Genomic DNA, 26,906 nt, shown 5'->3' on the forward strand with positions numbered 1-26,906 from the left:
GGAAGAGTACTGCCATTTGGTTTGCTTATTAAGGAATGCGACTTTTAGGGACATCTCTTTCTTCCAGAATTTAGGCAGGAGTTCCAAACTCAGACAGGCTGTTACCTGACTTAAAATATCCATATTCTGAAAAGCTCCAGGCTTACTGTAACTGGTACATATTGTGGGCAACAAGACATGCAGAGATTCCTGTTTCACAAAACAGAACTTCATGGTCTCAGGCAACTGAATATGGAAACTGAATAGGGCATGTTCTGAATGTCTATATGTATTGCAGGTTGAGGAACTGTTTAACGTGAAATCCCATATCTCATAGATCATGGAAGCTGCTTCAGCATGTTTATGTAATTGGAGATGGTCTGCTGGCTTTAGCATGTGTGTTAAGAATGTGTCTGGTGTCTGTCTTGATGTTCTTATGTGTTCTCCAGCTCCATAGAGCTTTAAGTGAGTTTTAGGCTTCACTCAAGGAAACCAATTGTTTGTGATTTCTTTTTGTACCCATGCTGCTCAGGTCTTAATGGATAATAATGTGATTTAAGGCCTGTGAATGTTTGTATTTTGCCCAAGATGGGTCTAATCAGACTATAAGAGAAGATATGCCGTTTTCTGACGGAGAGATCAGATTTGCAGCACAGTTAATCTATATACTTGAACAAAAAGTGCCCATATCCATATTTGCTCATTTATCTTGTTTATTGATTTATCCATTTCCATCTGCCTCTTGTAGCCGGCACGGGGGGGGGGGGTAGAATAAAGGGACGCTTAAATCAAGTCACTTGCAGATATTAAGACTACACTATACAGTTTGGCAAGTTTATGAGGCTCGATTTTCTACTCTTATACTGCTGTAAATCAGAAGTAATTCTATTTCAGTCAATGGACCTGATTTTCCTATCACTTACACCAATTATTCCTGATTTACACTAGAGTAAGAAAACCAAATCGGGGGTCAAATTCCAAAAGTAACTTGGGACCCTTAAGAACCTAAATCCCATCAACCTGAAATGAGACTTAAGTGCCCAAGTCAGTTATCAAAATGGGACTTAGGCTCCTATTGTGCTTAGGCACTTTTGAAAATTGTAATCCTAGCTACTGTCTTTTCACTGGAGTAAACATTGGTATGAGATGAAAGCCAGGTCCCTTTTATCTGCAGTGTTTGATTTATCTAAGTATACTCTTCCTTTCACATTATGTATTTTAACTGGATTGTAGAAGATGTATTTTTATAGGTTTCGTACATGTAACAATATATACACTTGTGCCTACTGCATTATTTATAAACAGGCGTTTCTTAGAGACTTCTCTGGATTCATATTCATCTGTGGAAAAGAAACCATCAGGAATGTAACTGAATGTTTAACCAAAAACACAAAAGCTGCAAATAGCTGGGCACAACCATTCAGAAGCATTGTGGTGTAATGTATTTATAGAAGAGGCCATCTCTCATTTCAGCCTGATTATGATTAGTCATTTCCCATGTGGGTGCTTGACCACAAAACAACAACGTTTTTACTTCCCATCCCAAGACTTAAAACACACATTAAAGAATTTTTAGTAGTGTATGGAGGGGTATAGATGGAGGTGAAACAGTTAAACAAACCTAAGGAGGTGTTCTAATAAAATCACTTCTAAGCAGTTAATATCAAAAGAATCATGTTACAAGTCAAATATTTTTTCTTCAAGTGCTAATCCAATCCAAACAAGAGTTAGTGATAAATTAAACAAACACCGCACTTATTGGCATAAAATAAAAAGATGAATTGTTAATTTTAAACACGTGTATCAACAAGAGCAGCCGTCCTAAAAGGTTCTGTTGTCCAAGGAAAAGAAGTAAAGATGGGTTCACAAATTTAAATGTAATAAAGTTTTTCCAAGGAATGTGTACTGTACTATAAGACTACAGGAAGGTTTTAGTAGGAAACCAGAAACTTTCCTACATTCGAATGCTTTTAAGAAAAATTCACTGAACCTTCACTTGTAATTCAACTTGCTGTCAAAGGTCATGAGCTAAAATATACAGTTTACACTAAAAGCAAGGGCAGAATAAGTAATTGAATAACATCAGGAAATGGCAAAATACTGCCATTTTCCTAATGGATATAGTACAAGATTTACTCTTTCCAAATTCAATTTTAGGAGCTACTGTACAGAGGGGTTTATTTTTCTCCAGCCAGAATTTTGAACGTAAGAGATTAAAAAAACCCTCATACATTCAAAAGCACAATAAATATTGCAGCACAATTATTTTCTAAAGCAGACAAAAATGATTATTTCCTTGCAATGAGAAAATTCCCAGCAATAGCGTCTTAAACAGAACTGGAAATGCAAGTTGGCTGTTTAATATACACAGGTCGAAAATAATTCCATTACATCAGATCTCTCTGAATTATTCATGTGAAACAGATTTTCATGATTTAAATTCAAAAGATTTAAAATTATACACCTCAAATTGCTATGGATAGGTATGGCCTCTTTCTCCCAACGAGGTCTTGCTATCTCATTGTTTTATTCTCCAAGAAATGCTTTATGAGTGCTCTAAAACAGCATGCAAGATGCAATTCCATTTATTGCTTTTGAAAATGATGCATCTACTGGTACCTACTGCAGGCCAATAATACCACACAGTAATAATTACACCAAAGTGTATTGTTATTATAAAGTAGAAAGTCTGAGGAGGTCATTTTCAATATTTATTATGCAGTACAGTACAGGTTCATTTAAAACATTGCCAGCATAAGTCTTAATGTAGAAAATATCTTTTCATCAACAAAACATTGTGATTATTATCGGGAAACACTAGACTAAATTTTACTGCAAATCTAGCAACACTAGCATTTTATAATTAGATAGCCCCTTTCATCCATATATGTTAATTTGTAAGTATACCGTATTTACAAATAAGGTAGCATTATGCCAGTGTCTTACATCAGCTTTCCAATTAATCGCATGCCACTCAACAGCATTTATTTTTCATAGGTATTATACAGTCCGTTCCAATGGCTAAGCTGCTTTGCCTTGTACAATATTTCTATTAATACACCACCACCCTGTAGAACCTTCCATCTGAGGTTCCAAACGCTTTACAAATTAATTTACTAAGCCCTCTCTGCACCTGATTGGCAGATGAATGCTTTCTTATTAACCCCAATTTAAAAGTTGAGGTGCAGAGGGGCTAAATGTCTTTCACACAGTCACAGCACACATTAGTATGTGGCAGAGCCAAAACAGACTGCAGGTGTCCTAACTTCCAGTTTCCGTGCTATTGCCACTACACTACGTTGTCACCCTTGGGGGAGGCATGTCGAACTTGGCTTCCAACTTGCTGTCTTATTTGGCCCTGAATACATTGCAGGGAAATTCTTAGATGACAAAACATTCTTCAGTTTATAGGTTACCTCCAGGAACGTTTTGTGTAACACTCTGTAGTCAATTTTAACTTCACTGAATAATCAGAATTACAACAGAAAATAATTTGGCCCTATGAACAGAAATCAGCCCATTCTAAAATCCCAGACCTGAACACACCTGATATTAAGTATAGTTGAAAACTGATGCACGGGTATGGGTTATGTGGGATGAAACAAAGCCTTGGTTCTTAATACCTTCTACCTTGATCAAGTTTGGACTGCATGCCTAAATGTTGAGGCACTGGAGCATTCATAATTACAAGGACCATTCTCTTTTTGATAGAGGCATATAGTTTCTGTTTAGTATCAATGGGAGCTGACACAATAAACTTGGGATTTAAAAAAAATTGATGCAAAAAATAAATTATTATACAGATTAAAAAATTTTCCCAATGAGAAAATATTCTACTATGAAACCTAAATTTAAGTATCCAGTATAAAAAGAATCCTGTCCTGGTCTCTTTCAAAAACAAAGCCCAGAGCACCTGCTGTTTTATTATTTATTTTCTTAAACATCGGAGCTATTTTCCTTCACCTACCAAACCCTATTGAACAAGTTCTATAATTAACATCAAAGCAGTCTGAAAGCTGCTTGACGTGTTAAAAGCCTGTAAACAAGTAAGAAGCAATAAGGTGGTTTACAAGAGTAGAACATGTATTGGGAGAAGGGGGATAACTATAAAACATTCAACATTATAATAGAGGTCCCATTTTTATTAGAACTGTATACTTTTGTCACTTCATTTTTAAAATTTGCAATATGGGACTCATTTGGTCTAACACCAGAATAAACCAATTTGAATTTGATTTAACTTATTATTTTTCAAAACCTTCCCTGAATTAAAGGGATGCTTTGTGGCAAGATTAAAAAGATATCCTGGATTTGTTGTCTGTCGTTTAAATGTTTGCATTTTCAGATTACTGGCAAATTACTGTCAAGAAAGGCAAGGCAACTGTAGAGAAGCTAAATTAATTCTTTGTATCAGTCTTCACTGCAGAGGATGAGGGAAATTCCCACAGCCAAGCCATTCCTTTTTAGGTGACAAATCTGAGGAGCTGTCTCAGATTGAGGTGTCAAGATGGTATTCATCCAAGAGTTCTAAAAGGAACTCAACTATGAAATTGCAGAACTACTAACTGTGGTATGTAACCTCTTGCTTAAATCAGACTTTGTACCAGATGACTAGAAGATAGCTAACGTAATGCTGATTTTTTTTTAAAAAAGGCTCCTGAGGCCTTCTTGGCAATTACAGGCTGGTAAGCCTAACTTCAGTACCAGGCAGCCTGGTTGAAAGTATAGTAAAGAACAAAATTATCAGACACATAGATGAACACAATACATTGGGGAAGAGTCAACACAGCTTTTGTAAAGGGAAATCATGCTTCACCAATCTACTACAGGTTCCTTAAGGGACTCAAACAAACATGTGGACAAGGGTGAGCTGGTGGATACAGTGTACTTGGACTTTCAGAAAGCCTTTGAAAAGGACCTCACCAAAGCTCTTAAGCAAAGTCAGCAGTCATGGTAAGAGGGAAGGTGTCTCATGGATCAATAACTGCTTAAAAGATAGGAAACAAGGACAGAAATGAATAATCAGTTTTGAGAGTGGAGAGAGGTAAATAGTGAGGTCCGCCAGGATCTGCCGTGGGACCAATGCTATTCGACTTATTCATAAGTGATCTGGAAAAGGGGGTAAAACAATGAGGTGACAAAGTTCTCAGACAATACAAAATTACTCAAGATAGTTAAGTCCAAAGCTGACTATGAAGAGTTACAAAGGGATGTCACAAAATTGGGTGACTGGGCAACCAAATGCCAGATAAAATTCAGTGTTGATAAATACAAAGTCATGCATTCTGGAAAACATAATCCCAACTACCCATACAAAATGATGGGAGTCTAAATTAGTTGTTACCACTCAAGAAATCTTGGATTCAATAGATCTCTGAAAACATCTGCTGAACATGCAGCAGCAATCAAAAAAGCTAAAATACGTTAGGAACCATTAGGAAACGGATAAGTAATAAGACAGAAAATATCGTAATGACACTATATAAACCCATGGTAAACCTAAACCCTGAATACTACTTGCAATTCTGGCCGCCCCATACTGAAAGAAGATATTAGAATTGGAAAAAGAACAGAGAAGGGCAACAAAAAAGATCAGACTTATGGAAAGGTTCCCATATGAGGAGAGATGAGAAAAAAGTCTGGGACTGTTCATCTTGGAAGAGACACTGCTCAGGGGGGATATGATAGACGTCTATATAATCACGAATCACGTGGAGAATGTGAATAAGGAAGTGTTATGTGAAGGGATAAACACCACAAGAACCAGGACTCAACATGAAATTAACAGACAACAGATTTAAAAACAAACAAAAGGAAGTACTTCTTCACACAATGCATGGTCAACCTGTGGAACTCATTGCCAAGGGATGTTGGGAAGGCCAAAAGTATAACTGGGTTCAAAAAAATAAGACAAGTTCCTGGAGGATAGGTCCATCAATAGCTATGAGCCCAGAGAGTCCAAGACCCGCCACCCATGCCCTGGGTGTCCCTCAGCCACTGACTGCCAGAAGCTGGAACTGGACGACAAGGGACGGATCACTGGATAATTGCCCTATTCTATTTATTCCATCCGAGGCATCCGACACTTGCCACTGTTGGAAGACAGGATACTGGGCTAGATGGACCATTGGTCTGACCCAGTATGGCCATTCGTATGTTCTTAAATTCACTTGCTTTACTGGACATTTTACTTAGTTAAATGGGTACTGTCCACTTGATATCTAGTCTCTCTATATAAACTGCTAAAACTACTGACATCCTAGGTTATTGATTTTGCTTTAAAAATTGCATTTTTCTATTTACTTTTTTTATTCTCTTCTCCTGATGTGAGAAAGACCCACACAGAGAACAGGAGAAATTAATGAAGGTCCCAATCCTCCAAAGACTTAAGCAAGTGAGTAATTTTCCACATGTAATTCTACTGACAACAGCCATAATTCAGGAAAGGATCCCTATTCAGGAAAGCACAGGAGAAGAAACATTAATTTCAGGTGTAAGTGCTTTCCTGAATAGGGATGGGCTTAAGGAGTGCTTTTATGCTTTCATGAATCAGGCCCTGTGTGTGCATTACCACCCATCGTCTTAAATCTTCGCAGAATATGGGTAACTGTGAAATTAACTAATGTGCAGAAGTGCTGACACGTACCAAGTAAATAAACAATGGGGAAAAAACATTTCTCTCTCAGCTTGTCCAGCTACCAGAGGTGCTGGAACAATTTTTATAGCATGGGTGAGAACCAAACTGTAAACCCTGGATATGACGGAAACCACCCTCAAGCCAGGCGGTGCGGCAGCACCAACGCCAGAATCTTCGATGGCACTTTTAACAGTACTAGGCAAACTTTCAGGCAAAAGTGATGTTTGTCAGTTGTGAGTATACCTTTTAATACTCGATTAAAATACTAAACTTCCATTCATTCTATCACAGGGCTGTTATGCAGTGTTAAGAAAAATTACCATTAAAAATGGAGTAATGTAGCTCTCCATTTTTCTTCCGGTGTCATTCACTATCCGTTCTAGGGAGACACTAATTTTCACTCACATGAACTCCCAAGGGCCTTAATTTTTTAACAGAGAAAATTGCTCTGGAGGAAAGATCATGTGGGTTAGGCCAAAATACGAAGACTAGGTTGTTGGATTACTGCTGCATGCTTCTATGTAGTAGTCGTCAGAGGGGCTCCACTGGGTCACAATGTCCCTAGGGAGTGGTAAGGACTGTAATGGGTGCAGGTATAAAAATTAGCCGTGGGTAAGCATCTATTAAGTTTTGCCCATTTTTCACTCAAATATTGGCCCCTTTTCCAGTGAAAAGAAGCCCACTCCTCTATGAAAATGGGATGGAGGGAGTGGGGGCATCTACGTTCAAAGCTGGAAATTTAGAATTTCTTTTTGTATTTAAACCCTGCAGGAATTCAATCATCATTTTGTTAAATTTTAAAGAAAAAGGGAAACTTGAGGTGCATGAAGTTGTCCGAATTGAAGAAAAGTCTCCTTTGCAATTCTGGGGAAATTGTCAGCAGAGCTTTAGAACAGGGTGCATTGCTCACTATTTCTGCCAGGTACTAAAAATCAGAATGTTTGAAGAAAGAGGAAATAATCGTTCTGATGCTTTTTTTGGGGGGGGGGGGCATTTTCCTTAGAGAATGAAGATAAGAGCCTTGCTTGTAATGGGTCAAGAAGACTGGAGATACATCAGTTATTTCCTCAACAATGGGATGACATTTTTCATAAGGGCAGTATGTCCAAGCCTTGAAATAAAGACAGAATTCTAAAACTGGCAACAACTGTCACTTCCATGTTCACAATCAGAATACAGTTAAATGCAGTAACCACTCAGCCAGAGTGATGACATCACAAAGCATTGCTAGCTGTGAAAGCAATAAAGAAAGCGTAATGCTAGACTGAGGTAACGGGCATTCATATACCCATTTACTCTTGATTCTAATGAAGCTAAACTAGAAAGCAGCTGTTAATACCGATGTACTGGAAGGGATAAGCCTCTGAAACGTATAGTTTAGGCCTCTGTTCATCTGTGGGGATGTTTTCTGAGGAAGCCAGACCCATAATTCTGGGGGACGTGGATGAGGAGGCTTTGATGTTCAGTGTCAGGAATATGAAAATGGTTCTGTGATGTTTGGGTTACATTCTATCTTAACTCATGCACTATTTGGTATCTTACCCTCCATTTACTCATACCAACAAGAACACCCTGAAAAGAAACCAGAACTATATATTTTTTTCCTATTAGAGAAGAGCTTAGGTAGACAGTATATGCTCAAAAAAATTATAATTTCAGTTCCCTGGTTTTGTAGATGCCAACACTCAAGATATACCATTGCATTTTATGTCAATGTTGAAATATGGTGTTCTCATTAATGTTCCTCTTTTCAGATATTCAGGGTTCCTATTCTACACATTTGTTTGCAACAAACATTGAAATAAAATGGTCTCCCTGTTGAAAAGCATCATGTTTGACTACCTCAGAAGGTGTAGTATGAGAATATTGCATTTTAAAAAAACTTGATGCCACTAGGTGGAAGGTTTTTTGTTGGTTTTTTTTTAACTAAAACAAATGATATTAAATTTAATTTGTAATGAGAAACAAGCTTCTGAATAGTTGTAATGAAGTAATTTCAACTCTAATCCTCAGCTGAGTAAAGTTTCATTTTGTGGACCCAGGAAAAAATTTAGCAGGCTGAACTACGAGACTGCCAGTTGATACCTAGGGAAATCTGCGGGTCATGGGTTGTGACTTTCCTTAAATCAAAATAAAAACTTCTTATGCAAGCATGACGACGATATTATCATCCTTCCTAAACTTCGGATTCAACAATTCTTTAGGAAAGAAGCCAGAGGCTAGTTCATTTCCAAGCACCTCAATAAGGATTAATTTTTGCTTTGTTCCTTATTGGTAGTATTCTTAGGAGCTTTAAAGACACCAAATCAATAGCACTGGCCATATGAAATATAGTTAATCTCCCATTGCAATACATTTAATCATATCTGCTTGCAATTCAGTTTCAGCACCAAGAGTTTAGAAAAAGGGTGGTCAACTAGGGCATGACAGCTCCTCCCTGGTCAATACACAATTAAGACAATCTTACAAACAATTCGCTGGGAAGCCCATTGTCCATTTCCCTGATAGTGTTCTACAGATAATCCATAAGACTCTGCAAGGTACTGGCCACCCTAAACGCCTATTGAAGTCAATGGAAGTTTAAGGGCATTTTCGTAATGCGTAACGCATTAATATAATGGTCAAAAGAGCTTAAGGCCAGACTTTCAAGTGCTCAGTGTCCGCATCTGGGGCCAGATTTCTAAAGAAGCCCCACACCCATTATGGCTACAATTTCAAATGAGCTCGACAACTGGTGCACCCATTTTGATGCTTAAATGGGAACTGAGAGCTCTTAAAAATTTGGCTCCATTTCTGGGTGTTGAGTGCTTCTGAAAATTCCAGCCATATCACATTATATATTCAAAACACCTTATAGGGATTATCTAACCCTCATGACATTTCTGCAAGATACCTTGGGTAAGAATTATCTCCATTTTATAGAAGTGGACACTGGGACAGAAACGGGAAGAGACCTCCCCCAAGCCACACTGAGTCAGTGGAAGAATCAGGTACACAACTCAGAGGCCTTATATCTGCCAACATAGGTCTTCTTCAAAACCATACTGCTTTCCAAGCAGCAACGATATTATGGTCAATTAAAAAAGGACAGATGAACCTCCTTCTATTGTTACGAATTACACCTGATAGGACACGCACACAACTGCTGTGAATTATACCTGGTAGGACACGCACACAAATGCTACGAATTACAGCTGGTAGGACACGCACACAAATGCAACGAATTATACCTGATAGGTCACGCACAGTTTGAATCTAGGCTGAGGCACATAAACAAAGTCCACAACTGTAGAGTTCCCAAAAAACACCAAGTTTATTACGCTCGAGCGTGGTGCCCCCCTACTAGCCAGGAGCGGACCCCGAATACAGATTATACAAAGGTTATATACTTTTTAGCAAAGCATGTTGCCCTCGTGCATCGGAAACCTTAGCCAATAAACAAACCCTTTTCTTATCTACCACCTATCCCTGCTTGGTGCATTCCTCATGCTAAACTAGTATGTTAATTGCACAGCATGGTCCTAAAGCCATGCATTAGTAACTTTTATTATCAGGATGGGAGGCCTCACATCAAAGGCCAGGAGATAGGGAGTTTAGGGACTGACAAAGAACAGATACCGGGAGTCAAGGCAGCCTGGAGACAAGGAGGAGGATTTTCACAGGAATGCAGTATCTAAGGAACACTCCTCCTGGTGCATGATGTGCTTGCTTTTAGACAATGGTGGGCCCCAAACCAAAATGGAGTCACATGTGCTAACTTTTCCTTAACACTATAGCACTGGGACAGGGAGACTTCATTTCTTTCAAGTCCTTAGTAAACACGCTCCCTGAGAATACTAAAAATGGGTTCATATCACAAAGTTCAGATCTAGCTGTGAGTTTTTGACACACTAACTTTTTGTCCCATTTCTAGATATGGCCCACCATGCTACAGGGCCTATGATCTGAAGCACACTACAAATGAAACTGTATCAAGAGACCTAGTTCCACCATCATCCAAGCCTTTAAGCAGACTTGCGGGGGCATGTGAAATTATTCATCTACACTATGAAAGAGACCCATTTTGTTCACCAGGGTGGGAGACAACCATGTCGTAAGCAGGTTCTTAACCACAGTTAATCATCATCTAGATGGGGCCCTATCCTGAACTTTTTACAATATACAGTTGCCTAAATTGGAGCCTGCAGATTGATCTAGACAATTCACATGGACTTTCAATGGAAGCTGAGAGTCTGATTCCTAATGCACTTCTCTAGAGATTGGTAGCAAAATATTTACTAGCTTGATGGTGTGGCTCCAATGGGCAGACATTTTCTAGTTTGCTTATGGTCCAAGAGCCAGTACTGAGCTATAGCTCCCTGTCTTTTAAACACATGTATGCTCATTAACTGGTAAAGGCAGTGTGTGGGGGTAGAGGGGAATGTGTTCATTTCTTCCCAGTTTCATTAGTACTGAGGGAAACATTTATCACAGAGCAGCCATTTTGAGTCGATGGCACTTCCCAGTATTTGTTTTAACCTATTTAGCAGCAATAGCCTTAGTAATCAATTTGGCTCACAATTACTATTTCAAAAGCAGCCTCATATGCAAATGAAGGGGGGCGGGAAAGCACTTTACATAGCTATATGTATATATAACAAAAGCACTTTACATAGCATATATATAAAAACAGTAACATTGCCAGATGGTATAATGCTGAACAGAATTAATTTCACACATGATGTTTTCAAGGTGTTAGAACATGTCACAGCTTCTGTTAATAAAATATCTCCCTTTCCCCTCCTCCTTTTAAACTAAGAAAATGCTAAATTCCCACTAGGCCATATTTTACATTACATGTGTTTTCAATTCTGATAAGGGCAGATGATTGCTTGCAAACCTAATTACAGTCAAATGAAAGTCTCTCAGAACCATCATTAGCAATTAGGACCTGCCAGATTTGCAGTGTATCATTTAGAGAGGTATAATTCAATTGCTCATTGAAAAATTGCAGGTGAAACTGGTGATTGTAAAGGGGGAAAAGCCTGCAACACGTCACTGCAGGCAAATCTTCAATAAAGTGGCAGCTTCTATGAACAGTTGATCAATGATTGCAGGTGTTTGCTTCAGCACGCCACAAAGCACAGCTCATCACGTTGCTTGGAAAATGTTAGCTGCATACTGTCATCTCTTGCCTGGCTTAGTGAATGGTTCTGGATTTCACAGTGTGTCGATGTGCGTGTGTTTTTAAAAAGGAAGCCAAAGGGCCTTTCCAGGAACTTTATTAAATCTGTGTGGATGTGCAAAGCAGAACAATAGATGCATGCAGCAATACATAATTCTTCAGTGCTTTTCACAGAATACCAAAGTCCCCTTTTATGCCCAATGAGCTCAATTATATATTATTAGGCCCCAGCAGTTGTTTGGATGCTTTTCAGCAGCTGGATGCCTTCACGACATACTGGAAATGGGGACTGTGGGTTAAGCGCAGCTGAAATTTCTGTGACCTCTGCTCAGAAGCAAACCATTCACCATCACAAAACCTGCTTGTACTTCAGCACAGTTGGTCACAAATGGTAATTTCCAAGAGGGAAGTTAGAATGGAGAAGAAATAATAGTGGAGTTTACACACGCACATACACAGAGCATGTGTGTGTGTGTGTGTAAAATAAGAGACGATCCCTTTCAAAGAAATAGTGATCAGCAGAGCAATAAAAGCCAAACCAACTACTCAACAACACTGCAATGACACAATGACGAGGGACGGGATAATGCTGAATACAGCAAGGTTTCCAGCCTGCTCAAATAAGGCATCTCACATGAAGAGGCTCTCCTTTTAAGACCCCTTCCACACCCATGCTACTGCACAACTTGTACTGACAAATGGGCCATTCTTTTCAGTATTTGCCCCTATATAGATTCTTCTACACCCCTACCCCACAACTGCACCCTTCACCTACTGCCTAGTCCTCCTCCCATTCAGAAATTCTTCCTCCTTAATCCCAACTATCTGCAAAGGACACCTTAAATCTTAAAATAGATTTAACCTTCTATTATCTCCCTCTCCCATTATGTTATTACGTCCAATTGATGTGCGTGCACAGCTCACTGTTACCTGTATGTTGTCTACTCCTTACCCTGTAAAGTGGGTTTTAACTGCTGTAATCTAAATTTTCCACACTGAAAAAGTTGATTTTCCAAATGGTTAAGAAAAACTACATGCGAATGAAGCCTCCCAGCCTCACAAGAGTTGAAGCATATATATAAAAAGCATGTGATGAAGTGTTTTAGAGATGGTGTTAATAAGGTGAACTGAGAAACAAAACCAAGTAAACAGTGCCCTGTCGTGAAGTACAAAGCCAACAGATACTGTATGCAGCTTCATTATAATAGTGCTCCCTTTATAACCTTGTTGCATGTGACATTCATTTTATTTTAACTTGTGATCACAACACAAAATATATGCCTTATAGGTTGCAACATCTGCTTTTTTAATTTAATAAAAATAGCTGTGCTCAGATTGATTAAATAAAACTACTACTTTCTTCTAAAAAGTAAAATATGCCACTTTGTATTAGGAGATTAAAGTACTATTGAATCATATTTCCTATGGGCCAAACACTGCCCATAGTTATAAAGTTGGCTTGGAAGGCTTTTATGAGTAAATGTTAGTAAACATCAATTTCACTGTATACACACAAACCAATGAAAAAACTTTCCAGTGATGACTGACATTTACAGATAGGCAAAGAAAGAAAAATGCTTCTTGAAAATTTATTAAGAGTTGGATTTAAGGATATTTACTTTGTGAATGTTGACGTGACGTTGACAATTTGTGCTTTTAGATTATAAAACTTCAATTTTTGAATTTCAGCATCTACTGTCATTAAGTAAATATTGTCCGACTCCCCTCAGTTTCATCCATCCATAATTTCCTTCAACTGTGAAAATTTCGAACTGATAAAAATGAAAAATGTTATTATATGCTGAAATTATTTTAAAAAAAAAAAGAAAATTTCGGCCAAGCCCCACTACAAGCAGTATTACTCTCACAGCGCTCAGGGCCTGATTGTGTTGCCACTGAAGTCAAAGGCAAAATTCCCATTCATTTCACGAGTGCAAAATTAGACCCTCGCTAGGGCAGAGTCTGGCCTTCCGTATATATCTTGTATTGCAAAAACATCTATTTCCTCACCTACAGTATACTCCAAGGTGCTTCTCCTCTGATCTGCTGCTATTTTACAGTGGTGTAAGCCTATTGATTTCAATGGAATTACTCCTGATTTACACCAGTTAAGTGGAAGGAGAATCAGGACTTCACTGTTAAACATATGGTATATGTCTGCACACCATATATTGACATCCCCCATAATCTATACAAACGGATGGGTCTTCTTCCCCCTCCTCCCCCCCACACACACTCTTTGTGACACAGAGTCACAATTTTCAGCCAAACACTTAAACCATTGTAGAGGGTTACATACAATACATACAGTTGCTTGTCTCAAAGCCCACCCACAATTTGATTTTCAATTAGCAGCTCTTGGAAAGGCAGTAATAAAAGCAGTTGCAAAGAGCACTCAGATGTCATTGAAAGACTGCAAACCCAAACTGTAAATAGCACATTGTAAATCGCTTGTCACCACTGTCAACTCTCGCTGGAATCACACAGCAAGTGACAATCAAACCCATCTGCTTAGCTCCCAGACCAATGCCATCACAAACCGTACAGCTATTACCAAGCTCCCCATTCTCTCTCTGTTACCTGCTATGTATAGTCTTGTTTAAGGGTGTGCAAGGAGCACTGCTAACTACAAGCACAGATTAGAATGCAGAGCATGGCAACGGTTATTTCATCTTCTGCAGCAAAGATTTGTTGAACTACTAGAGCGCGCTAGTACCTTTACATCGGTGGAAAAACAAGCTGTGATTAAATCAGCAGAACAATTAATAGCAGCATGTTCTATTGTAAAGATGAAGTTGGGGGAGAGTGCCCATAAAGATCAACCACAAAAATCACTTGCTTTTTTACTTTAAAGGTTCCCTGGACAAAGGGGGCACCAGTCAAGGAGGTAAAGTATGTAATTCCTGAAAATAAAAAGACTTGGTAATGTCCAACGGATAAGGAGAAGGGGGACTAAGTGATTCATATACTGCGGCAACATTTAGTGGCTTCATAGAATGGAGTTTTTGAAGCATGAGCCCCAAACGGTGATATATTTATCATTTGTAGGTGCCTACTTCAGTAGCGTTTGTCTCTCTTCCTTCTCTTTCAGTTGATTGTCCCATCCCCATTAAAGCTGCTCTTCTCATCGGTCTCTCCATTTCTCCTTTTATTCGTCTTCTGCTCCTGGCACTTCTTTTTCAGGCTGCCCATTCTTAACTGCCCGTAAGCATTTGAAACGGAAATTCAAACCAGAGCACGTACCAGTGGTATTGGTAAGTGTAACAGCCCCCTGCTGCAGGTCACCCTCACGAATAGAAGCTAGGACCTTCAACTCTAATGCACAGGGCTCCACCACTGGAGCTAAAGGCATGACAATGTTCGAGGAGTAGGAGTCTTAGACTCTTGTATTTTATGGGGAGCAACCCCTAAAACCAGCGTGTTTCGTACTGCATGCTCTCAGGACCACATGCTCTCAGGTCTCCATTACTGGAAAGAAGGCTACAGAACCTCCTACTAGAGATGATGGAGAAAGTAATAGGTAGGAAAATTATGGTCAGGAAACTAAAATTTTTTTTAAAAAAAGATGGCTTATCTATTATCTGCAATTGCCAACTCCCACTGAGTAAAAACAATGACAAGCTGACCCACACAACTATTTTTCACAAATGCAATTCTTTTGCTCACACTCTCCCTTCCACTTATTATACTAAGCATGAAAAACACTACTAGTTAAAAACCCGGGCATTTTTGAAACATGATGATAAATATTTTTATCCATTTTCTTACTTCAAAGTGTTTGCATTTAAAATCATTTGTCAAGCTAAAAAAAACAATAAAAGTAAAAACCACACAATCCAACAACAAATTTTAAGGAAATAAAGCCTAGAAGGTTGGAAAATATATTCTGAGGAGTCTTACATTTCCATATTGCCAAGTCAAGTCTCCTTCAGGCATGTAATATGTGTATTTACAAAAAGCAGAGTTCAAAAGTCCTTTTCCTAGTAAAAATGTTTCACATTTTCTGGATTTTAATAAACTTGTAGGCACTATAACCTAGCTGGATAAATACCTGCATGAACACTGCAAGGTTTTCTTCCAAAAACTAATTAGCAGCCCTTATGATCGTTAACTTGAATGAAATCCATTTGATGAGAGCACTTCATCTTGTAAATCCTACATGTGAGAGTTACATTCAGCTGATAACAGATTTCACAGAAGCATGTCAGCCAGGCTGTTAACCACCATTGAAACAGTGAACAATCTCAAGGTACGCAACACTTCCCAACAGGGCTGTACTGTAGCCAGGATTTCACTCCAACATGGGAGTGCAAGTGACGACATCAAGATTGTATCATTTTGCACCCATGTAACATGCACATCTGGGACAATTCAGCATTTCTTGTTGAAATGCAAGATAAATACATTTTACTAATGACGCCCACACACACAAAATAGCCCTAACAAAGCAGATCCCCCACAGCCCTTAGATTATCTTCTCACTAGTATGCCCATATCCTTACTTCTCTGCCAATTTTAAAATCAATGGGCCCTATTTCCTCTCATTCTGATGTGACTAATACTATTGACTTCAGTGGTGTGAATCACTCTCATCCAAAAACCCCAGGAGACCAACTGACTGCTGGGAAAGGCCCCAGTGCTGGCTGGGGAAATTAGAATAAGGGTGTATGATTGTGAAGTGGTGCGGGAAGAGAGGATGCTTCATTAATACAGAAAACAAAACTGCATTTGGAACCTTTCCTTTGCCTAGTTTCTGTAAGTTGTTTACTACTTGCAGAAACACAAAAAAAAGAAGGAAAGATATGCAGGATTGAATGCCTCTGGGTAGGTCTTCTTAAATAAGGTTTGCCATCTTTTCAATGACCCTTCTCTCTCAGTTTAAGCGCTAAAATCACTGGATTTGTCAGCCCCTAAACTGCTTATGAGAGTGTGTTCTTATCTGAAGAGATGTACCTCAATCACATGCATTAATTGATATTGGGTAGGATACTTTATTCCTTCTCACTCTGTCTTTTCTCAATCTTATCCCTCTGGAATTAAGATCAGATTTACCAGCTAAAAGTGAAACCATTTTCCACGACATCTGTCAGCTCAATAGCTTCCAAGTCGGTAGATATTTATCTTAAAAAAAAAACCACAAAAACAAACCACTACTTCACTACAACCTCATAAATAACCTCCATCAGCAGCTAGGCTGACTCTTTCATTGCTTAAGAGCCCAGTAGAAGGTTTGCATCTGATAATATGCGATAACATGGGAATCAAATGATGTAAGAAGTCAAGTTTTATGAAGATGATGCACACTGTAGACACTTAAAATAACTAGATCCTCTTACAAGGAACAGAGTCAGAAATTAGTGTCAGAACATAGAAAATGCTTCTCTTCCTCTTCAATCCTTCAACGCACAATTTTAAGTCCCGACTGAGTTTTCTACTCTTCTTAATGAACAGCTCTGTTGTGGAAACTGCCGATTCAAATTTTAAGATAGCAATATCTACTCCAAACAACACAATAGCTGCAGCAGCTTTATTAAAGACAATTCACCAACTTTCAAAATAAAAAAAATTAAAAAATAAAAGATAAAATAGTATGCATGCCAAACAGGCATTTTAAGTTGCCCTCTGTGCTGAAACACTCCTCTCTAACTACCTTAGCTCTAAACATTGTAAGTTTAAAAATACTGCAAATGATTTTTTAATCTATATTTACAACTTTGATTACTAAAAATGAATAAATAGTCAATTTACTTTTACTAACACTTTATTTACTCTTTGAGCTTCCCCCAGCTCAGACAATGAAAGTCACCTTTGCCTATAGTCATTTCCACTTTCAGGTTCTCAGTTCTGCATCATTTAGGTTACAAACACTGCAAAGAAGGGCTTAGTCGTTTACTGTTTTCATTGGAATTAAAAACCAACAGGGAAAGAATTGTATTAATCTTAGGTAAAAGCTTGTTTTTAATCACAGGTAAGTTTAGGACAAATTTGAACTTGTATCGTCTCTTAACTCTGCCATTTTCCAGTTTGACAGGCAAATTAGCATGATATTTTTATACACAATATACGAAAGCATCCAAAGGATTAGCCTTCCATACATAACTGATAGAAATACAAAAATATATGCAAAATATATGCGGGACATATATATTTCTCATCAAAAAAAGCTCTGGAAGGAAAGCTTTTTGGGTGGGGGCGTTTTACTGCCCCCCCCCCCCAATATCACACCTGACACTAAGGTTTTTTTCTTTTTTACATGAGGAACAGACTTTTCTACAGATTGTTGAATTCTGAGCCCAAGTTGCCAGGTTCCAGCACTGTCATCCTGGATGCTGTGCACTCATTCATGTCCTCACCTGTGAGCCACAGCTACTGCCGTAAGAATAGCACTGTAAGGTAGGTGTGAAGTTCTTGCTCAGGGGAATGGTGATTAGTAACCCAAAAGAGTACACAGTAGTACCACAGACACTCTACAAATGAGCTCCTTGTACAGTAATCAGTCTTCCAGTTCCATTTGTCTTGATTAGTAGCTCCCCTTCTAACAATTACCTCACCTTGCCCTTGTTATTCAGAGGGAGTCTCATGCTTCTGTGTACAAAAGCTCAAGTGAACAGAAGCATATTCATACTACAGAGTCATCCTGATTACTGCTGGCTTCTCTGCTGTCCTGTGACGCTGCACTCCCCTGCCTTGCCAGTCTCACAGCCTGCCCAAGTGAGGCTCTGTAGTTTAAGGGAAGAACTTGCAGCCTCCTGCATTCTTGCTCCTCGCCTAGCACCTGGAGTCATTACACAGGTCTCCTTTCCTCACATTCCATCTAACATTCCCACTCAGTGTACCTCTCCTCCTACCAGATAAGCTAGCTGTAAATGAAAAAGAAAACACCAGGTGGCCCAACAATAAGGCAACCGGAAAGTGGTTAAAAGCAGCATAAGACCCGCCCAGATCTAGCATATTCCACGTACTATACATGAAGTGAAGATATCCAACCCTTCCCCCCCCAACAAATAACTTGTCTCCCACCTGTTTGAGCCCCTTCAGTAATTTCTTCCTTTTCCCAAGGTGTTGACAAAGATTGCGGTCATTTTCCCGGTCCGAGCTGTACTGGTGATGGTTAAGTCTGTGCTTTTTTGGATGGTACGACAGCCCATTGGTAAGTGCTTCCCGTTTCTTCTTGGCCAGAGGGTTCTGGTGCTTTTCCACACGTTCCTGAGGCTTCAGTGCTACGTCCTTCTGCACAAGAGGGTAAAGAGAAGGGAGGAGAGAGAGGAGAAAGAAAATACAGAATTATTGGTTGTGGTACAGGCTGGGAAATGACTTTTCATGTTAAAAAACAAGCCCATTGCATTTGTGCAGCTCTACTTCACTGAAATAGACTGGGACAGATCCACAGGCTCTCTCTGTATCCAGCGCAGTTCAGAGAAGGCACCACAAAGGAAGCAGTAAACCAACTTTGTGGGTTGATGATCATCAAGCCACCAACCACTGGTCCAGGAACAACTCAGGGAAGCCTCTGGGTTGCTCTAAATTCTACCAGCTACAACGGCCTGCCCGAAAGGGCTGTTCTGCCAGGCAGGGATCACCAAGTGCATCAACTAAATCCCCCAGCCCTGGCCACATCAGGGGCTGCATGGGGCCCCAGCACAGAAGGAACTGCACTGACTCTGTACTGCGGAGAGAGTTTGTATATGTTGCGAATCTCCAGCTGGCTGACTGAACTGACTTTGGCAAGGCTGCTCTTTGGCAAGGCTGTGCTTTGCACAGAAGTGCAAAGCAGCTTTAATTTGGATCTAATGGGTTCTCTCTCAACCAAAGAACTTTAAGTGTAGAATAAAATTGTAAGGCTACTGGAATTGAGGGTTCAGATACATCAAGTGTCATTACTCATTAAAATGTTACATGACTCACTCTCAGCACACACATATATACCCCCATCCAACCCTGTCTCTTGGCTTGAGTTCATCAGCACCAATATTTGCAAACACAACCCATTTACCAACTGCTTGTACATTTATTAAGTCATGTGCTTATAATGCTTAAATTAACAAACACCACGTTTTTTAAAGCAGTCTCTAGACTTTCAAATTTCTTTAGGCACATTTATATTTGGGCCCAAAGCAAAACAAAGGCCTGATCCAAAGCCCATTGGAGTGAATGGGGGTCTTTGCAATTACTTCAGTGCGCTTTCAGTAAGGCCCACCTGAACCACCCACCCACACAAGTGTCTGGGGAAGTTTACATCTAGATCCAAACTTTGTAACTGGCCCCTACCGCTGCCATTTGCATGATCATCTCTTGGCTGGAGACACCCTCAGATCCTTGGTAATAATCAAATTTGGATGCAAATTTTGTGGCTCAAGCCCACCACTAATTGTTTCCCTATAAACTTTAGACTATATGAGCCTTTTATTTTTAAATAGGTTTGGAAAGATTAGTTTTTACAGTTAATGTTGAACTCACCAAACACGCACAAACCAACCAAAATATATATTTCCATCAACAATAATCTAAATTTAGAGACAAAGAAAGAAAAATTATATTTGAGAACTTTTTATTAGAGTTTAATTTTAGGATTTTGTATGTTTTGACGTGATGTTGACAATTTGTGTTTTATTGTTAAAGCTTTAACTTTTTATATCTCAATCTCTAGTCATTAAATAATTGTCTGACCCTTCTCATTATCTCAATTGGATATAATTACCCACAGCCTTGAAAATGTAAATAGATAAAAATAAATGCTTAAAAACAGATATTTGTCAAAATTAAAAAATAAAAATTGAATTCTGCCAAGTCTATTTAGACAACATAACACTGAGCATACTCTGCTAACATATCAGGCTGAGTGGACCTTGAGCACCCACAGGAAAAGCTACCAGCCTTCGGACCTCAGTTCATTGTAACTTCAACATTACAACTGCTGATGGAACAAGCTGGGAATGAAAGGTAGAGCATGAGAAAGCTCTCCAGTGCTGTTGGTCCTCTTAGCACATGCAGGTCCGGAACCAGAAGAAGAAAATACCACAGACTCTGCCAAAAATATTGTATAAGAAGCCAGACAAATTTTCCTGACCTGGATCAGTGAACATAGTACACACCTCATCATCCATTTGCCTTTTGTTAGAAAACTCCCTCTAAATGCTTACCTCACAGAATTTATACCTAAAATCATTAACAGAGTTAGTTAAAGTGGAGGCGGTCACTATTCAACTTTGATATTGAAAAGAACAGGGAGCATTTTACAGTCATTAGAGAGGACTAAGAGCAAGGACTCCGGTTCTATTCCCAGGTCTGCCATTCACTTAAGGCACCTTAAGTTCCTTAGCTTCTCTGTGTCTCAGTTTTATCCATTTGTTACTATCCATTGCAGAGGAGAGTTAGTAGCCTTAATCCATGTTTGTGAAAAAGCTTTAAGATCAAGGCACTTCACCTCTCTGTGCTTTAGTCTCCCCATCCCTCCTCTGTGTATAGAGCTTTCAGAACCACTGAAGAAAAGCATCACATACAGACTTGGCAGAATTCAATTTCTAAAAAAAATAATTTTGACGAATACCACCAACATTTAATTTTTTTTTAAAAGCTTCAAAATAAGCTATTTAAATGTTCACAGTTGGAGAATGAAGGAGGGTCAGAATAATTATTTAATGACCGTAGATGTTGAGATTCAGAAAATTAAAGCATTATAACCATTACAACACAAATTGTCAACATCACACATCAAAACATACCAAGTCAATATCCTTAAATTAAACACTAACAAGTTCTCAGGCAAAGAAAGAAAAACGCTGCTTGCTCATCTGTAAATTTCTGCTATCATGGATGGATATTTTTATCAGTTGGCGTGTGTACGTTGAAAATCGACATCTACCACTAAAAATCTAACCCTCCCAAGCCTAATTACAGTGCAGCTAGGTCATTATTATTAATATGGAATAAGTGAAAAGTGTTACCTTGTCTTCCCATTCCCACTAAAATAACGTCCCCTTGCCTAAGAGGTCATGTTTTGACCGATATTTTTCCACAGGATTGTTAAGGTCAGATCCTCAGCTGATATAAATCAGCATAATTCCATTGACTTCAGGAGTAGTATAACGAGTTGGTGAATAGATTTTAAACTCAAAAGGTACCATCATCATCATCTGGTCTGTTCTTCTGCATTACTCAGGGTAGAGAACCTCACCCAGTATTTCCAGCATTGAGCTCAGTAATTTGTGGTTGAACTGTACTGAAATAGTCTGACAAACTCTTTTAGTAAAGCCATATTTTCCACAGACCCCCTCTTCACATTAAGTGGACGTGCCAGAATTACAATTCATATGCTGTAATGCACTGAAACAAAAAGGTACTTCATTATGAAGGAAGCTATGCTATAGCTGAGCACACAATCACACTTTATTCTGTGAAGTCAGCATAAAAATCTACTGGTTTATGAGGAGCACTTACACAAACCCGATCGTATTTGTACCCAGGGACTTTGTTAGGCTACCGGATTTAGTGTTTGTGCCTTAAAACCACTATCAGGACCCACTGTAAATTCCAAAGGGGTGGGGAGGGAGAGAGAGGGGAGAGACTTTTGTGGGAAAAATATTCTCCTAATGGCGAGAAAGCTTCTGCAGGAATGTTTCCATGGCTAAGAATCTAAATGCAACAGTGGCTGAATTCCAAACTTATAAAATGTCTCGAGGGTCTAATACTTCTATCAAGAAGTGACTAACTCCCATTAGCATTAATGAGAGCTGCTGGATGGGCCATAATTCCCTGCTGCTCTGAAGGGTAGCCCAGATACAGTTGGGTTAAATCTTTTAAACCACCTCCCTCACATATCTGTGCTAAATTTGCCAACAATTCTGTTGAGTTTAGAGCCATCACTATGCAGAGTCTAGTTAGTTTATTATTTGGAGTGGGATATACCTGTAAGGGCATCTCTCAGTGTACACCCAAGGCAAGTGAACACATGGGACCTTAAGTTTTTGGGGCCAGGTCATGACCTAATTCTCAGACAGGAGATAATTGCTGCATTCCCCAAAATAAGTGATATGCTCTGCTCACTGCTAGAAAGAGACAAAAGCAACGCATACATGCAGCTCGCAGTTACAAATCATGAAGTGGGTCTCACTTCCAATTTGCTGAGTTACCTTTGCATTAACTTTAGATAGCTCAATACAAAAAAATCAGAACCAAGTTACTCCAGAACAGGCACCAGCCTTTTGCTGCCTTATATCGCCGTAGGATTCATAACTGAGTGCTGAGGCCAAAATCTTATCTCTTTGAAGTCAAAGGCAAAACTTCCCACTGCCTTCAATTTCACCAGGATTTAGCCCCTAGAAAATTAAGACATGACTCCAGTTTTTCATCTGCAGAACTGACTGGCAGGTGAAGGAAGTGGCGTAGCAAGAGCGGTACTGGGTTTATAATGGCACCACTGGCTCCATGGCGCCGGGATCACACTTGGGAAGGGGCCCATAATCTCGGGTTGGGAGGAGGAGGGGGGGCTGAGGACAGCAGACAGCATGGTGTGTCTGGCCCTGCCTTCCTGCAGCAGCTCATACCATTTGGCATAGCTGGGGGGCGGAGAGGGGGCTCAGCCAGCCCGGGTCAGGGGTTTCTGGCTGCCACGTGTGCACAGAGCTCCCTCACCCGCCCCCCCAACACCCATTATTCGAATGTGGAGGCCAGGGAGTGTGGGGGTCCCAGCCCAGGCTGGGCAGGAGGTGGCACCAGCAAGGGTGCTCCTTGCTCCAGGTAAGCCTCCACCAGCAGCGCCCCCAGGGGAGACCCAGCACGCCCCCTGCCCCATCCCCTCCTCCCCCCAGCAGCCCCAGGGAAGACTTCAGGCCAAACTGCTCTTTGCCCATATGCCCCACCCTGCAGGGTACAGTACGCCAGAAAAGGCCAGGTTTGACTTTTTTTTTCCCTTCCAGCTTGGAAGCCTCTGAACTAGGCCACTGTCTGACAGAATAACGAATTACATACATCACTGGATGTGTTCTGCTGTGGTAATTCCTTTGTTCCTCTCTTTGAAGCTGCTGGGGAGAAAGGAAATAGATAGCAGAGGGCTGATTTAGCAGGGTACGGGAGGTACAATAGGCTTGGCACTCGATGGGAAGAGCAGCCCCTCAGTGGGCCTCAACATTTGAGCAACAGTCTTTCCAGCTCCCTCCAGACCCAGCTATCAGCAGACAGCCTGGAATGACGCCGCTCCCCTTTCCTAACTACCTTCTAGTCCCTTTTCAAAGTAAGACAGACACAAAGACAAAGTCACGGATGAGGGGATCGGAGAGACAGAGACACTGCATAGCCAGTCAGAGGAGTTCTGTCAAAACATCCACTATCCATTTATGTTTACCCCTGCTTGGCTCCTCCTGGAGCAGCAAAAGAAGAAGAAAGCATTCTGGCTGACCACTGGCCTGCCCTGAAAGTAGAAGCTGGTAACAGAGTCTGAGTGGAGGTGAGGAGCTAGGGGAATCACTGCAGCAAGCAGAGTTTGATTCACTTCAGGAAAGGAGGGAGCTGAAGCAGGCACAGCTAAACCCAGAGAAAGAAAAAGATTCCATATTAAATTCACAAGGATGAGCAGCAGCATGGTCCACTGGATAGGGCACTGGACTGGGAGCCTGAAGACTGAAGTTCCATTCCCAGCTTTGCCACTATCCTGCTGCGTGACCTTGGGCAAGTCAAACTTCCCTTCTCTGTGGCTCAGTTTCCCTTCCCACCTTTTGCTTGTCTTTTATATTTAGATTGACAGCTCTTCAGAGCAGGGACCATCTCTTACTATATGTACGTACAGTGCCAAGCACAACGAAGGCCCAATTTCACTCATGGCCACTAGGCACTGCCGGAATACAAATAATAAATGTCATTAAGGTGACAGGGGGCCATACACATACCTAGATAGATAAGGAGAGTTGGTCTTTTGTGTCAGGCACAGTTTTCAACAGCTACACACAAGAGCTGATTCAAAATGGATAGCCGATCCTGTGAACAATACATTCTTATCTTGGTGTTTCTCTCTCCTCTCCCTCCTATACACAAACATCTGTATTATTAAATAATACAAACATATAAGCCTTATTTTAAAACCAACTATGTCATATCATTCAGAGGCATCTTTCATCAATAAGGTGCTTTAAATATATAAATACATAATTATACGCAATTCAATACAAATGTGTATTACTATTTATTAGCGTACTGTATAATCTAAAAAAAAAAATCCATTCGTTTTATTTCTATCAGGCACATCAATCAAACCAATCCCTCTGCTCGTGCCTTAACACAGAATAGCTGCATATGCTGAACGGTCTCCTGCCGTGACACTAGCGAGCAGGAAGCCTGCTGAAGTCTGCCGGGTGGCAGTGCAGTCATCTTACTCCAATTAATACGACAATTTCAAACCAAATTACCTGTCTGGGAAGGAGCAGAGGAAAAGCATGGACGCACAGAGACTCTCTTACACAGTGGGAGCTTTGAAGGACACACAGTTCTCAAAGTACCAGGGCTCAGTGAAACTTGCCCCATTTCAGAAGAATTGATCACCATTGTATTTAAGGGCCAGCTTAGACATAATGGGGCCAGAGCCTCACTGACAGCTTAGCAGTCGTTCTCACAATTTTGTTGGGTGCATGTGCTCACAAATCCTAGGTACCTGGTCCCCAGCAAGCTAGTTTGTATCAGATGCCTGCAGTCTTGAGCTTCCATTCCAGCAGCCAGAGAACAGCTGGGTGTAGGGGATCCCTAGTTACGTCCCCACAACCCCTTATCCCACAGCCATCTATGCCAGTGGCCAAGAAAGGATATGAGATATAGGAGCAGCTATAGCAGCTCTTTTGCCCTATGCTGAGGGATTCTTCCCCCAGTAAAGCCAAAGCCACAGAAAGAAGCCCTAATGCAGCAGAGAACAAGGCCAAGTTTTTTGGCTGAAACTCCAGGTGTTCAGATTATAAAACAGGTTCAAACCTCAGTCTCCATGAAATGTTTCTTTGGGTTACTGTGTGTTCCGGTTTCATTGTGAACTGGAAAGGGACTTCATTTCTGAATGTCCTCTCAATATGCCCCTAGACAATGGAAATCTTTTTGGAAAAAAGCACAATATTTTAGAGCTAGCATATCCAAACTTTTACAGTTTGAAAATCTATACCATACTTGCCATAAAACCCTTAAGAGAAGCATGTGGTTTTGTTAAAAGAAAAACCACAAGTGTTACAAAGCCATACAACTTCAAATTAAATGTTCCAAAAAATATAAAACATAAAACAACCTGTTACAAAGCGACCTTAGCTCTGTAACCCCATTTTACTGCCAACCGGAGAACATCCAGAAATTAAGACAAGCCATTGTGAAAACTTTACATCACTCAAAATACCCTCAGATTTCGGAGCACCAGACGGCAGCGGAGTGCAGGTAGTACTTTTCTCAAAGTACCCACAGCCCACATGCCAGGTCCAAGAGCAACAATTACACCAAGACGACTTTTCAGAGTCAGTCGAACAACAGTTGTGCATACTATTCAAACATTCCTTTTGCAATTAACATTCTGGATTTCAAAGAAAACAGCATCTAAAAGGGTCTTATAAATAGGCCATCAGAAGACTGAGTTCAGTGACTGTCATGGACCCTGTCAAGGTTCCTCCCCCACTCTGAACTCTAGGGTACAGATGTGGGGACCTGCATGAAAAACCTCCTAAGCTTATCTTTACCAGCTTAGGTCAAAACTTCCCCAAGGTACAAAATATTCCACCCGTTGTCCTTGGACTGGCCGCTACCACCACCAAACTAATACTGGTTACTGGGGAAGAGCTGTTTGGACACGTCCTTCCCCCCAAAATACTTCCCAAAACCTTGCACCCCACTTCCTGGACAAGGTTTGGTAAAAAGCCTCACCAATTTGCCTAGGTGACTACAGACCCAGACCCTTGGATCTTAAGAACAATGAACAATCCTCCCAACACTTGCACCCCCCCTTTCCTGGGAAATGTTGGATAAAAAGCCTCACCAATTTGCATAGGTGACCACAGACCCAAACCCTTGGATCTGAGAACAATGAAAAAAACATTCAGTTTCTTACAAGAAGACTTTTAATAAAAATAGAAGTAAATAGAAATAAAGAAATCCCCCCTGTAAAATCAGGATGGT

The 26,906-nt window shown here is 40.2% G+C and overlaps 1 protein-coding gene across 9 annotated transcripts in view; it reads right to left on the bottom strand.

Moving 5' to 3' along the window:
- AUTS2 (activator of transcription and developmental regulator AUTS2) overlaps nt 1–26,906 on the bottom strand; it is a 990,679-nt gene that overhangs the window by 711,000 nt on the left and 252,773 nt on the right. For 8 of the 9 annotated variants that reach the window (XM_073315293.1, XM_073315295.1, XM_073315297.1 and 5 more), the window contains exon 2: nt 18,801–19,010. The exons of the other annotated variant lie outside the window; for it this stretch is intronic. In XM_073315293.1, the coding sequence (XP_073171394.1) occupies nt 18,801–19,010 (210 nt within the window). The remainder of the gene's footprint in view (nt 1–18,800; nt 19,011–26,906) is intronic. 9 annotated transcript variants of the gene reach the window in all.

This window comes from Lepidochelys kempii, chromosome 17, assembly GCF_965140265.1.
Source record: "Lepidochelys kempii isolate rLepKem1 chromosome 17, rLepKem1.hap2, whole genome shotgun sequence".
NCBI lineage: Eukaryota > Metazoa > Chordata > Testudines > Cheloniidae > Lepidochelys > Lepidochelys kempii.